This window comes from Lycorma delicatula, chromosome 1, assembly GCF_047948215.1.
Source record: "Lycorma delicatula isolate Av1 chromosome 1, ASM4794821v1, whole genome shotgun sequence".
Taxonomy (NCBI): domain Eukaryota; kingdom Metazoa; phylum Arthropoda; class Insecta; order Hemiptera; family Fulgoridae; genus Lycorma; species Lycorma delicatula.
Genome location: NC_134455.1, coordinates 191,602,266 through 191,616,735, shown reverse-complemented (window position 1 = coordinate 191,616,735; position 14,470 = coordinate 191,602,266). Strand labels below are relative to the sequence as shown.

The 14,470-nt window shown below is 28.7% G+C and overlaps 1 protein-coding gene across 1 annotated transcript in view; it reads right to left on the bottom strand.

The window, feature by feature from the left end:
- LOC142326628 (RRP12-like protein) overlaps nucleotides 1–14,004 on the bottom strand; it is a 95,345-nt gene extending 81,341 nt beyond the window's left edge. The window contains exons 1-5 of the mRNA XM_075369225.1: nucleotides 13,799–14,004; nucleotides 13,370–13,562; nucleotides 7,109–7,235; nucleotides 3,787–3,972; nucleotides 541–657 (exon numbers count right to left, since the gene is read on the bottom strand). Of these exons, the coding sequence (XP_075225340.1) occupies nucleotides 541–657; nucleotides 3,787–3,972; nucleotides 7,109–7,235; nucleotides 13,370–13,562; nucleotides 13,799–13,928 (753 nt within the window). The 5' untranslated portion in view covers nucleotides 13,929–14,004. The remainder of the gene's footprint in view (nucleotides 1–540; nucleotides 658–3,786; nucleotides 3,973–7,108; nucleotides 7,236–13,369; nucleotides 13,563–13,798) is intronic.
- Nucleotides 14,005–14,470: the final 466 nt, after the last annotated feature.

The following is a 14,470-nucleotide window of genomic DNA, read 5'->3' as shown; positions in this document are numbered from 1 at the left end:
GAAAATAATACTAACAAAGACAAGGTAAGTGATGTCAACTTGGACTAACTTAAAATGTCAATGCCAATGAAGTCAGATTGGAATTTCATTGGAATATTTCCAATGAAACAAAAAAAATGAAGAACTTCAATGATGTAACAAAAATTAAAAAATTACTTCAAATTTCATAAATAAAAGAAATAAAGTAAGCTACTAAAAAGAATTTTTGATCATCTTCTTTAATATGAGTTATCAATTTATTTTTTCAAGTTATCAATTTAGTTCAAAGTTTTTTTTTTTTCTAGCAGACAAAAAAATAAATATTTTCTTAAAGGTTTAACCTTATTTTCTTAAGTATAGCCTCATCAATTCAGAGTTTAACATTTGTATTTTATTTTTGCAGTTTACATAAAAAATGAAAAAAAAGAGATTTAAAACTTAAAATAATCATCATCCAAATCTGCTTTAATTATTTCAACTATTCCATCAAAATATAGCAACTGAAATAAAAACAGCATAGAATACTACATAGAGATAAAAAAGTATAATAAAAATAATTACCTTAGGTTTAGAATGAACTGTAAACAGAAGTATAGTATCAAATACTTTTACAGTTGAAGCATCTTTCCAAACATTCAGTTCTTGTGATCGGAGCAATACAGACAAGCACGTTAAAATCTAAACATTACAAATAAAATTTAACAAAAATTAAAATAACATGTAACATGAATAAAACAAGTTAATATGTAAATATACTTCTACCAACAGATTTATCATTTACAAATACTTAAACCAACAGATTTTACAGGAAAGATTTCATATTAAGTGCATGCTAAAATCAAAAGATTGCAGACAAAACTGATCATGATGGTAACTCCTGAAAATGGCAAAAACATTACAAGAGTAACAAGATCCCAAGATTGTTCTCTGAAGAATAATTGTCCCATTTTTTGGCAAAGCTTACAGATTAAGATTGAATGCACAAATGCATAAGCATGATATAGTAATGTAGCAGCCAAGATTTGCCTCATCGAAGTTCAGGCCCATCCTCATTTTCTCTTTTTCCTGTTTAGCCTCCAGTAATTACTGTTCAGATAATACTTCATAGGATGAATGAGTGTATGAGTGTGAATGAAGTGTATAGTCTTGTACAGTCTCCGTAAGACCATTCCTGAGATGTGTGGTTAATTGAAACCCAACCACCAAAGAACACCGGTATCCACAATCTAGTATTCAAATCCATGTAAAAATAACTGACTTTACTAGGACTTGAAAGAAGCTAGTTTAAAAAAAAAATTTAATAATCAAATAAAAAATACATAAAATGTGCATGAACGCTGGAACTCTCGACTTCCAAATCAGCTGATTTGGGAAGACACGTTCACCACTAGACTAACCCGGTGGGTTAGGCCCCTTCCTCCTAACATCATATCATCTTGGTTTACAGTATATCTAGGCAAAACTTCACAATGACTGACTTTTACTACCAAGATGTCAACAAGAAAGTTGACTTTGATTGAAGTTGTTTTTTTTCTGTTTTGGTGAGATTTATCCAACTCATAGAATAAACTTCAATTTCAACATCATTGCTATAAAACTATTTTTCATCATCTACTATGGTCTTTCATAGTCTTCTACTATGGTCTCATAAACTGTTATCATCACTGGTATGTTTTCACAGCTGCTGATAGAGCATAACACAATGATCTTACTACTGTGACATAAGAAACAAAATTTGTCACAATTTTACACATTCTATTTTTTCAGTTGGAATATTATGGCATAAGCTAATTGAAGTGTAGATTCTTAAATGACAATTAGGATTCACAACTTCATTGACGTTTTTTGAGAAGAATACAAATTCTGATGGCCTTACTGAGCTCAGGTTATCAACTGGTTCAAGTTGATTTTTAAAATGATTAAACAAGTTTTGGTCACTTATTGCTTAACCTACAATCACTATAATTCTTGTCTTTAATTCATATGACAATAATGGTTATAATTACAATTTAAAATTATAATTGTAACAATTTTAAAATTTAACTGATAATCTAAACATTAATAATCAGCTAAATGTTAAACTTTTAATACATACTTCCTTTCACATGATCTATAACATCTGTGACCAACTTTTTTCAATAAGGTGCCACTTTTTGAGCGTTGAATCTTAAGAGTGCCACTTTCATGACCAAGTTCTTTTCACCCTCTTACCTTTCCTTTATCTTTAAGCTTATTTAAGACTATACTTACATCTTATTTGATAATTTTCTTAACAAACTTATTTTTTAAATATTACCTAAATATCACATCAGGCAAAAACAAAAATTAAAAACTTTCCTGTTCAAAATAACTTTTATTCATATAGTTACAGGTACACAGGTAACATATTTCATATTTTGTGCCGAAGTGTAATTAGCAAAGACCTTCAGACTAGTTTTGATCATTTCTTCCCCATCAGAGTAAGGTTTCTATTTTCACACTAGAAGTAAAGAAATTTTTATTAAGCTTTGACCACTGACATTAATTAATTTATTTTTTTTTGAAAAACCATTAAGGATTATTTTTTTTGTTAATGAATTCAGTCCTCAAAGATGAACCAAGAGGATATGTTTATTAAAATTGTCATGGTTTTACTTGAAATGACACTACAAGTTACATTTTTTTTGTACTGCTACACTAGCACCACAAATCAAACAAACTGGTTTTGATATATATTTTTATTAGTAAACAAAAAGAGTTCCTCCCACATTATTGAATTCATGGGGGGGCAATATCTTCATGATATTTTTGTTTTGAAGTAGATGGCTTACTTAAGACATAATACGAGAAAAATTTAAACAACACATGAAAGTAAAAGTAAAATTCACGTAAATCTGATCTAAGATTGAGTTCATTCGACTACTGTGCAGGTTACCCAAGACAACAGCAAGTTGTCAAATCTATTGGGCACCCATATTACTAGCACTGTCTACCAGACATGCCTGGCAACATTGTATAGCAACACAAATATAACAATTAAAAGGAAATAAAAATGATAGATACTGGTGACTCGTAAGTGTTAATTTACAATCAGTCATAACTAAACAATGTTTATATTAAATGTAGTCTGAAAATCCTACTGAAAACAAAGTAATTATTAGTAGAGTAGATGTAGAGTATTATTATTGTTTCTGTTATGTTTTCAAAATATGGCAGATTTTAATTTCTGTCCAAAGTTGTAATTCCAAAAATGTTTTTATTTCTATAACCCTGGTGGTGCAGGATCACTCACCATGACCCGTGGCACACATGCCACAGGTTGGCCACAGATGATCTATAAGATAGTTTTAATTATTTTATTTTAAAATTGAATTTTTAAATGACAAACTGAAGCACATTTACTGAATATAGAGTTTTTAAAACTCAAATCATTAATTTTTTTCAGTCAGTCTTGTGGTCATTTTAAGTGAATCATTTAGCGATCTTTGGTGACCGAAGATGGCCAAGAAGTTTGAAGAGAAACGTTAAAAAAGTTGAAGTTTAAAGATAAAATAATTTTAAATCATCAACCAACATGAACAAAAACCTAAAAAATACTAACAGTTTTATTTACTTTGAAAGATTACAGTAATACTGTAATCCTGGGTGCTATATAATATCTTAGTTCAGGGTAAAATGAAATAAGGCTTTCTAAATTCAGTAGAGAAATATACATATTTCTAAAATCAATTTCAAAACTCACCTTTGAATTTTTGCAACATTAATTCAAACATTTTAAAATTAATTTTTTTTAGATTTAATACATAAAATATAAATATAAAAACTTACTGCACGAAAAATAACATTGTTCTGAGACTCAGAGAATTTCATAAGAACAGCAAGAAAGACTTTTGCACATTGAGAGAAACGAAGTCGAAGAACTGCCTGTGGAACACCTTTAATCCCCATAGACAATAATGACAGGATTGCAGACACAGCCATCTCTTCTAATTCACCATTCTCTAACATGGCCATCTAAAGGAAATAAACAATAGTATAACTGTCCTACAACACAATGGATTACAAATTTAACATACGTTATGTTATATTAAGATTAATGATTTTTTTTTCAGATTAATAATTTCTTCTTAAAAAATGCAGTGGAAAACAATTGCTTGCATAATTAATTTTAGTGCTCCTCAAGAACACCATACGTGAAGGAAGACTTGAGGTGATGTCTACAAATTGCCATTCTCAGGAAATAAACTCATTAATCAAATCAATTTTTCTCAGTTTGTAAAGATTAAGGACATTTCCCACAATGACAACTATCTATGACTCAAAAATTTTTTTTGTAATCAAAATTATTACAAAAAGTATGTAAAGTACAATAAAATGAACATAAATTTTAACTACAACTAAATATAACTTTTTAAATATCTGGATAAAAAGAAAAAATAAACCCAATAGGCATAACAAAAATTATATTACTGAAAATCAAGTTAAATTTGGAACAAATCACAGGATTTTTATCGGTCTGTAGCAGAAATAAAATTTTTATTACAGATTTTGTGATGACATGTAAAACTTTAACTCTCAATAAAAGATAGGAGTCATGTGATAGGTTATCTCCCTACTAATGCCATTTCACTTTTTTACCATAATTCAGTCTATAATTTGTTAAATGTTACTACATCTCTGATTGAAATTGCATCCTGCTTATCTATCAAAGAATGTTGTATAGTTAGAGAAGTAAGTTTATTAATTCTAGAAACATTATTTAGCATCATGACTACTAATTTGTACGTTAATTGGTTTTTTGTTTTATTGCTTGGTTTGAAAGGTTCATATTATCTAACTTCAGTAAAATTATGAGCCATTTCTCTGAATATGTTAATGTAACATATTTTTCATTTATCATAATTTTTATTTATTCTGAAAGATATTTACTGCAATGTATTTATTAAGAATTAAATTGCTAAGTGTGCTATTATGTATGTTTGAATGTGTTATGAATTTTTTTATTTTTTTGCCTACATATGTAAGATCTTTCAATAACATGGATGTGCTAAGCAGTCAGCGAATTTAATTTCTAAAAGCAAGTAGTTTATATGAAGTTGGGTGGTTTAAGGTTTTATGAATGGGTATTTGTTATTGCTGGTTTTCTATACATTTTGAAAATATTTTTTGTAATCAAACAGTAACAAAAATTTATTTGTTTGTTGTTTAAATTCAGCCATAAATTTTATTAGTTTAATTTCATCATTGGAGCTAAATTTAAAGTTCTTTTAAAAAAATTTGCAAGTGGGCGTAAATATTGTGTTTGTTTTTAATGGTTTTCATAGGCTGTAATTTTTTTTTGTAAGGCATGTGAAAGGTTTTTACGAGTTTTGTTTCCAGTTGTTTACATTTCAAAAAAGGTTTATTGAAAAATAAAAATCTGGAATAAAAGAAACATTATAAATAAATTTCACTACCAACAACCACAGATAAAAACATTACAATTTTAACAGCCTTGCCAATATTTTAAAATATCATGAAAAATAAATAAAATTAAGTAAAAAAATACAATGCAGCTGACAGTAATAAACTACAAATTATTTTAATGATTTGATATAAGAAACTCCTCTACTTTGTTGTCACTCTGGAACTGATGTCCTCCCAGGGTCTCCTTCAATGCCCCAGACAAAAGAAAATTGCACGGGATAAATTTGGACTGCACAGGGGGCTTACAGTTACCCTGTATGATGTCTGATACCTGGCATTGTTGTGAAAGAGAACCACATTTCTGACTGAAAAGACAGAGCCTTTTGTTCCTGTAAACAGCTTCCACGGTATCCAAGAACTATGAGAAAATGTAGCATTCATGGTGCAACATTTGTGGAGTAAATCGACAAGCAATATGTCTTACCACGGACCTTTCTTTCTTTTCCTGTTTAGCCTCTGGAAATTACCGTTCAGATATTACTTCAGAGGATGACATGTATGAGTGTAAATGAAGTGTAGTCTTCATTCAGTTTCATTCAAATTTAATAGTATCAATAAATATCTTCAGACATACGAGTAAGTGTAAAATACAAGACATGGTCAAAAAAATAAGGGCTGACCAATTACAAAATGAGAACAGTTGAAAAAATGAAAAATTTTTTAATGGTTTCACATGCTTACATATTTACTTTATTTTTCGACATAATTACCATTCTATTCCAAACATTTCTGATATTGTGAAACAAGTTTCTTCAAACCCACGACATAAAATTCTGCCACCTGCCACCTAGGACTGTATACTATCCCAGAGCTGGGTTGACAGCTGAACTCTCCTATGGTCCTTATTTTTTCATTGGCACAGTTAATCAACACAGTTATCTGAGAATGATCGACAAGTGGTTGCTTCCAGAATTATTGGCAAAAGAGACTGCTGATATCACTACATTTCAACAAGACAGTACTCCAGCACATTTCGCTTTGAATGTACACAGACACTTCAATGAAATTTTCCCGAATCACTGGATCACACACGGGTCAGAAAAGTTACTGGCTCCATTGCCTTGGCCAACAAGAAGCCCCAATCTCACCAAACTTGACAATACACTGAGAGGTTTTGTAAAAGAGAGATCTGAAAATGCAGATACCATCAAAACAAGCAGCTCCAAGATGTTGTTCAGTCAGCATTTGAAATGATCACCCCTGATATGTTGTGAATAAACAACCAGACATTGAGGTGCATATAGCTGCTGTGCTTTGAACATGTAAGAATCCACAGCCATTTAAGATCAATAGAAGGTAAGCTACACCTATCCTTAAAAAACTAGCATTAAGAAACTTCCCACCACCCCATACATCCTCGGTTATACATTTACAAAAAGGCAAAAAGAGTAAACTACTTTTTTTTTAGTTAGTTGATTATCTGTTCAAGTCAAGTTTTTTTTTTAATGCTACTATTTTTGTGTTGTTTTATTTTTATAATTATTGAGTACTTCATTCTATAATTTTAAAAATTATTATAGGGGATTTAAAAATATTAATTTAAAAAAATAATATTAAGTTATTTTAATATTTATTAAAAAAAAAAAAAGCACAGAAATTCAATAAATATTAAGAACCGATTTAAAAGTAAACAGTTAACATAGAAAAAAATAATTAATAAAAAACAGAAATGGTTACAACATACCAGAGCACCAAAATATTCAGTGTTATTTTCAGTACCCCCACTACTCTTAATTACTTCTGCAACAGCAGCAAGTATAGCAAGCTTTTCTTTCTGAATTGCAGAATTTGGGTCAAAATCATTAATTAACCTGTAACAAAAGAGGAAAAAAAATAATAAATTCAGAAATGCAAATGAAGATTTTTTTAACTTTTACTTAAATGTCTTTAGCAGAAATCCATTAATATTATCAGTCTAAACAAAAGATCTTTCAAAATGTTAAGTAAATTATAAATTCATTAAAATTAAACAATAACAAACAAAACTTCATATGAGAAATATAAAAGTAACTGAATTAACTATAAATAAGCTCACAAAAAAGATAAACCTTTATATATAAATCAACAAGCTAAATTGCTTGATGTTCCTTCAGATAACAGGTAGATAACAGAAAAAACTCAGGTACATCAAAATTCTAAAAATTGTTTTAAATTTTGTTTTTTTAACTCTTGCACCTGAGATACTTTATTAAATAAAGTATTTTATTTAATATATTTTGCAACTAAGTCACAAAAAAAAAACTGTTTCCATAAATGAAAAAAAGGACCCTGCTTTGATTTTTCTAGAGTAAGAGAAAAACTGAAAAAAGTCAGATGTTTAAAATATCTGCTTAAATTTTCATGAATTTTTTTCTAGCTGAATCACAAAATTCTGAGCCAGTAAATCATTACGTCAGTTTTATTAAAATAAGGCTGGAACTTTCCTTTTAATAATGCACAAGTAAAATGAAAATAGATAATGGTGTAGAGATATACAGGCATAACTTAAATCAGACTATATTATGAATCTACATAGATTGTTCTAACTACAAAAAGTTATTACTCATCAGCCAACAAAAATTATTAACTTTTATAGTTTCTTGAAAAACTAAATGTTTAAATCATTCTCAAAGTAATCTTAACAACTTTTTTTTTTTTACTTAACTTACTTGTAAAGTTTCTTAACTAAGAAATTTTTTTTGTAGTTTTTTTTTCAGTTTGATTTTATATTACATTGATTTAACCTTAAATAGTAGGGCCTCTGTGTACCAATAAAAATTTTGAAGCAAATGAATTTTCCACAGATCACTAATACCTCACGATCAGTTAATTCAATTTTGATACATAAAATTCAGTAAATTTCTAAATCTTATTTGTAGGAAAAATATAGCTACCACTTAGACTACCTGCTAGTCAGAGGCTATTACATTACTACAAAAAAAAAGAGTGCAAAATACATGCTCTAATTAAGCTGGTTATGGATAAATTTATATTTAAAACCATCTTCAAAATTCAATAATTTCAGGGGTACACAAGAATAATTCAGATTATCTCAGCAATTTTAAGTTTTAAGCAAACATTAGTTCACATTAACAAACACACAAACATTCTAAATTAAATATAAAGATGCCACTAAAAGATACAAGTAAAACATGCCACATACAAGCCTGCTTTCAGTAGTAAGAAATATTGTTTTGATGTGATAATGTACCATGTAACAAATCAGCAGACCATCAGTTTGTTAACTAAACTCGTTTATGTGAATGTGTCAACAGTAGTTACATTATTTTTTTGTGAAAACAGACCACTACAATATTTATTTGTCTATGCATTTCAATGTTATTTGATTATTTAATTAGATTACATACTAGCTCCTACCCATGGCTTTTCATGTGTACTTATAAAAATGCAGCCTAAAAAAAAAGTTTTTTCTATTAAAAAAATGAAGAAAATAAAAAAAGATTTATCAAAATCAGTGCAGTAGTACTTGCAAAATAAAGAAATATACATATTTTCACAAATTATAAATTCTTTCAAAATTAAATAATTTCTTCATTTCTCGAAAAAAAATTTATGTATGATATCAATTTTTTTGTAACCTATGTTTTTCTATAAAAAATAATAAAAAACGATTTGTTGAAATGGAAGCATAAGTTTTAGTATGACTAAATAACAAACAACTAAATTTGTATATTAGAACAATATGATATTATAAATTGGTTCGATAATTTATTAAAAATAAAGAGTCATCTGAGACTAGCTGGTGTCTTATATACCCAGCCATAATGTGGGACATGGAAAAGAGAAGGAAGGGGAGAGGCATTATTACAGGAAGGTAGCACTCACAAAGGGGTGAAAAACTATACAGTTCTATGCCAATTTTCAACTTTGATTACTAATAACTTTGGAATTAAGAATGCTATCAGAGCTGGGAAAATTGCATTTTATAAAAAATTTTATGGGCTTTCAGAAGACCACTTTCCATTTCAGTCAATTTCCTCACTGTTTTTGAAATATTCATGAAAGACTGAAAACCAAAAAACTGCACATTAATATTTTGCTTCATAAGCTGGAAAAGGGGATGGGGGTAGTTTTTAAGGTAAAATGTAGATAAGAATTTTCCTCTTGTTTAGAACTGCTAATGTGCAAAATTTCATCTCATCAGACTAAAACTTAGATCTGTATAAAAAACAGATTTTTTTTTATAAGATAATTTAACTTTTTTTTAACCTTTTCCCATCACAATGATCTGCGGTTGGTTAGCGCTCCGTGAAAATATGTTGGTATCTGATTGCCTCCCTTCATAGTCTTATGCTACCCTCCGGTGAAAAAAATTTCAAAAAATTACAGTATATTAAAGAGATTTAACAGATTCTGACCAAAAAAACCGTTACAATTGGATATTTTTTATGCCTGCAACATCATAAAAATTGATAACAGAACAAAAACTATAATAATTTAATTGCAGAATTTTTTTTGCGCATTTCTATCGCGTTTTTTATAAGTGAAAGTAGATTCAGAAAACTACGTTTTATAAAAATCCCCGTTTTATAAATATGATATTTATAGACCTCAAGTAAAAGTGACGTATTTATGACCACAAATTCCTTCTTTTTTTTTGTATGCCGTATATCATAATTTATTATGTGTTTCAATACATCGATATGTTGCTAGTAAGATAAGCTATAATTGTAAATAATAAATAAATCCGTAATCCTCACAGCAATTATAATGCCACATTATAAAGTCACACATACACAAGCACATTTCTGAGGAAAAAATGGTCATATTCTTTCTAGTCTAAATAAAACATTTTACATTGTATAAACGTCGTTCAAATTGTGTAATAAAACTGATTCCTTTGTGAATATAAAAAAAAAAATAACAAACTTAGATATTATATAAAATGATTTTGTAACAGTGTTTTAAAACTGATGCCGTACATGACCAGTTCCAAGGCTACATGATCTGAAAAGGTTAAATAGACTATTATTAGTGTACTGCTTTAAAATAATTTTAAATCAGTATATCCTGACCCCGTAGGAGAAAAAACACTCTGCCACCCCCTCTGTTCAGAGCCCTTATGGGCTTTAAGCTTTTGACATATTCCAGTCCACCTTGCCAGGATGCTACTGATGCGAATTTCACAAGTGACATTCCCATTAGTGTACTACTAGTTAACTCAAAACAAAACACATCTCACAGAGTCTTAAGCAACACTGAAAATACCTAACAAAGGAATTGAACTACCTACTCATAGAAGGTAAAGTGAGTTCAACACAAAACATAATAATATCACACGGAACAATAACAACACAGTAACATTGAAACAAGACAAAAAAAAAGGGCAAGAACAACAAAAATATAATTTATAAAATATAACATCAACAAAAATAGAATAAAAAAGAAATCCAAGCAGGGCTTTAGATCCCCTCAGCAATCCTTTCCTTTGCTAAGTATATTACAAAACTCTCCACTATTAACCATTCGGCCTGGCTCCTCCAATTTACACGGAGATCAAACGCCAATCTGATAAGATCAAGCTGACAGATGGTCTCCGTGCGCATTAACTCTTATTTCAAGCACTCATAAAGAACATGGTAAGTGTTGTCCAATTGTCCACACTGAGGACACATCTCAGAATCTACCAGGCCGAATTTCTGCAGTCTGTCCCTCCTAAAGGCACCTTGGCCAGAAAGAAATTCCGTCACATATTTATTAGGGTGTACCCAAGAGGTGTCCCGCAAACCAACAACATTTGGAAAGAGATTGTATAACGCCCACAATCTGTCTCATCCCAATCAAAAAGTCATTACATATATTCAGGCTTAGCCACCAGTCACAGTGTAACTCAAATTATCTTAACAAAGATTGATCTGGGTAACAATGATATTTTTTCTATCAGATTAAAAAAAAACGCCTCCAAAAATATAAAATAAATTTTATTATAAATGTAATATAAGTCATTTTCACTCACGTAAATTTTACAAAAGTAAGATTTAACCTTTGTTTTCCAATTAAAACTTCATTAAACATATTCAGGCTAAATGAAATGGAAGCTTTAAAAATTTAACTTTTTAATTCCTGCAATTAATTTTCCATAAACTTATTTATTTTTAAAGATTCCGTTACATTTATGAGAATTTAAATAATGATTTTTCTGTTTTATATTATTTAACACTAATATTAAAAATACAATATAATTTTTGGCAATTCTTCACAATCTCTTTTGAAACAAGTAAGTTTTATCATTACAGCCATTATACATCATACATCTTCCAATGTTTTTAATATAATTAATTTTTTCATTTAATTTGGTAGCATTGTTGGGTTGGTATTTACGTATGTGCTCTGTTAATCAGTGATCTGAAATTACTGGTTTTAAATAGAGAATGGGTGGATAGAGAAAATAAATTTAATACAGGACAAAAATTTTAATAAATAAAATTTTAAGTAAAAATTTATTTAAAATGTAGTAAAAATAAAATTGTAAATATGATGATATGAAACAATAAGCCAATGAATAAAGGAAGAACTGGAAAAGTAAAACAGCATACATATTTTGCAAAAGTAAAAACAAAATTCAAAAAAATACAATAAGGAAACATTCAATAGAAAGAAACAATTATATTGGACATTTGTAGTTAGATTTAAAGAAGACTTAGTAAGTTATTTTTGAAACTACTTCTGTATGAATGTGAAATATGGACACTAAGAAATGGGGGAAAACAAAGGCTGGAAGCATTTGAAATGTGAGCATGGAAGATATTGGATATAGTAAAAAATGAAGAAGTACAAGAGAAGACAAAGTAGAATGAATGGAAATAGAAACTTTATCAAAACAGCTTAAAATAAAAATCTAACTGACTAAAACACCATGAGATGGAAAAAGTTTATTAAAACATGATATAAAGTAGAAAATACAAAAGAGAGGAAACGGAAAGTAGTTACAATAGAACTGGGTGAAAAGGAACTGGAATTTATCAGGAAACTCAGAAGTTTTGCTAGAAATAGAGAATTGAGACAGGTACGTGATTTATCAGGTCACATAACCATCCCTGATAAAGATGATGATGAAGTATAACTAAACAATTAATTCTAATAAATAGTGCTTTTATTTAATTTATTTTAATTTAGGAGAAATAAATAATCTAAAGTAAAACATGGTATTATAACAAGTTTACATTAAAAAATAGATTTCAGTTGTCTTAACTGATGTCTACCATATATTTAAATGTGAAGTAATGATAAATCTTACGTATTTTGCAAAAGTGTGCAAAATAATAGTATGTAAAAATAAAGAAATAAAAAAATCACAACGTTCAGTGTGAGATATATTTATATTCACAAAGACATCTACAAACATATATTTGATGACAACTGGTTCTGTAATAAACATTTAATATTTCATAATATAATTATAAATTGAATAATACTTAGCTGAAGTTACACTGGATTGATGCAAAACCAGTTCAAAGTAAGCGGTTCTTTTACTAATGGTTTTATCAACACATCATTTAAATGACTGATTAAATTCAGTGAAAGCAAGGCGTTTAATAAGAATATTCTTTTATATAATAAGAAATTCTACAATTTAACTTTAAATAAATTTATCAAAAATCTTTTATATGATAATTTATTATGGCAATGAAATCAAAATACAGTAAATTGGCAAAAGTGTTTAATAACACACCAAAAAAAATAGCTCTGTTGCCTGATCTAATTGAAGTAAATACTGTTGTTTTTATTTAAATACGTAAGTAAATATTTTTACTTTACAAATATAACTCATTATTGAATACAGAGTAAAAAAGTGTTGTAATTTTTAATTTATTGAATGCCAATCTGCGATTCATATTTACCCCAATATAAAATTTTTATTTTCCTGTAATATGTTAACAATTCCAGATTACCCATAACATAGAAAAAGAAATGATAATAAAAGAGTTGCCTTAAATAGACTTACTTGCTAAATGAGACGTTAGTGCAACCACTGAAATCAGAAGCGAATGTGTCAACAGTTTTATAAGTAGAAGCTCCAAAGGATGATAATCCATCTTCTTCGACATCTTCATCCATCGGCTTTTGGTTTGTGCTACTCGTAACAATGAATGCATTATGTTTTTGTAATGCTTCTGACGTTAATAAACTAGAGCCACCTAAAACACATTAAAAACAAAAGTTAGTAGTATCAGCAAAATTTTTTCGCAGATTTACGACTGCGACACTTTTAATTTCTTCAATAGATGAAATGTTAAAACTTAAAGTTATAGTACAAATGAAACCCTTATTTTAAGGTATAATTATTACAACAATAAGAATCTTTGAATCATTTTTTAAATGATTTTAAAGACTACTCTTAATTGATAATTATGCAATGATGACTACGTCGTACCTAAATTTTCTTGAAAAAATCTTGATTTCGCCGCTTCACGATATTTTGTTGTTGACGGATTTGAACTGGAACTTTGACCTTTTTTCCACTTCTTTCCTTTTCCCTTAATTCTTGGCCGAAATTTGGCCATTACTGAAAATGTATTTTTCTTACAAATAACCTCAAATACAAGAAAGACAAATATAACACGTGCAGAGAATTATGACTTACAGTCTGGACAACAGAAAAAATTGAAAATATCGATTATAAAAAAAATTACATAAATGGAATAACGAGAGAACACAATTAAAGAACTAAAGTTTAACAAAAAAAAATTCGATTTTTAATGACCTTTTATATCACATTATGAAAATATCGACGTAATTCATTTAAAGATTGTAGTAATTTATACAATTATACAAAGAGGAGGGAATTTTGTTTGCTCGGGATAAATAAATAAAAAACTACTAGATCAATAGCAACGAAATTTTTACCCGTGTTTCTTGGCATAACTGAGAAGGTTTTTGATATATTTCATCTTGAAAAATTTTGAAAAAAAAATTATTTTTATACATCATTAGTAGCGATTTGCCGGTTAAAGCACAAACTATAATGAATTGTGAACTGAGCGTCTCTATCACTGTGCACTGGGTTTGAACTGAATATTCGAACCAATCGAATGAATAATATTAC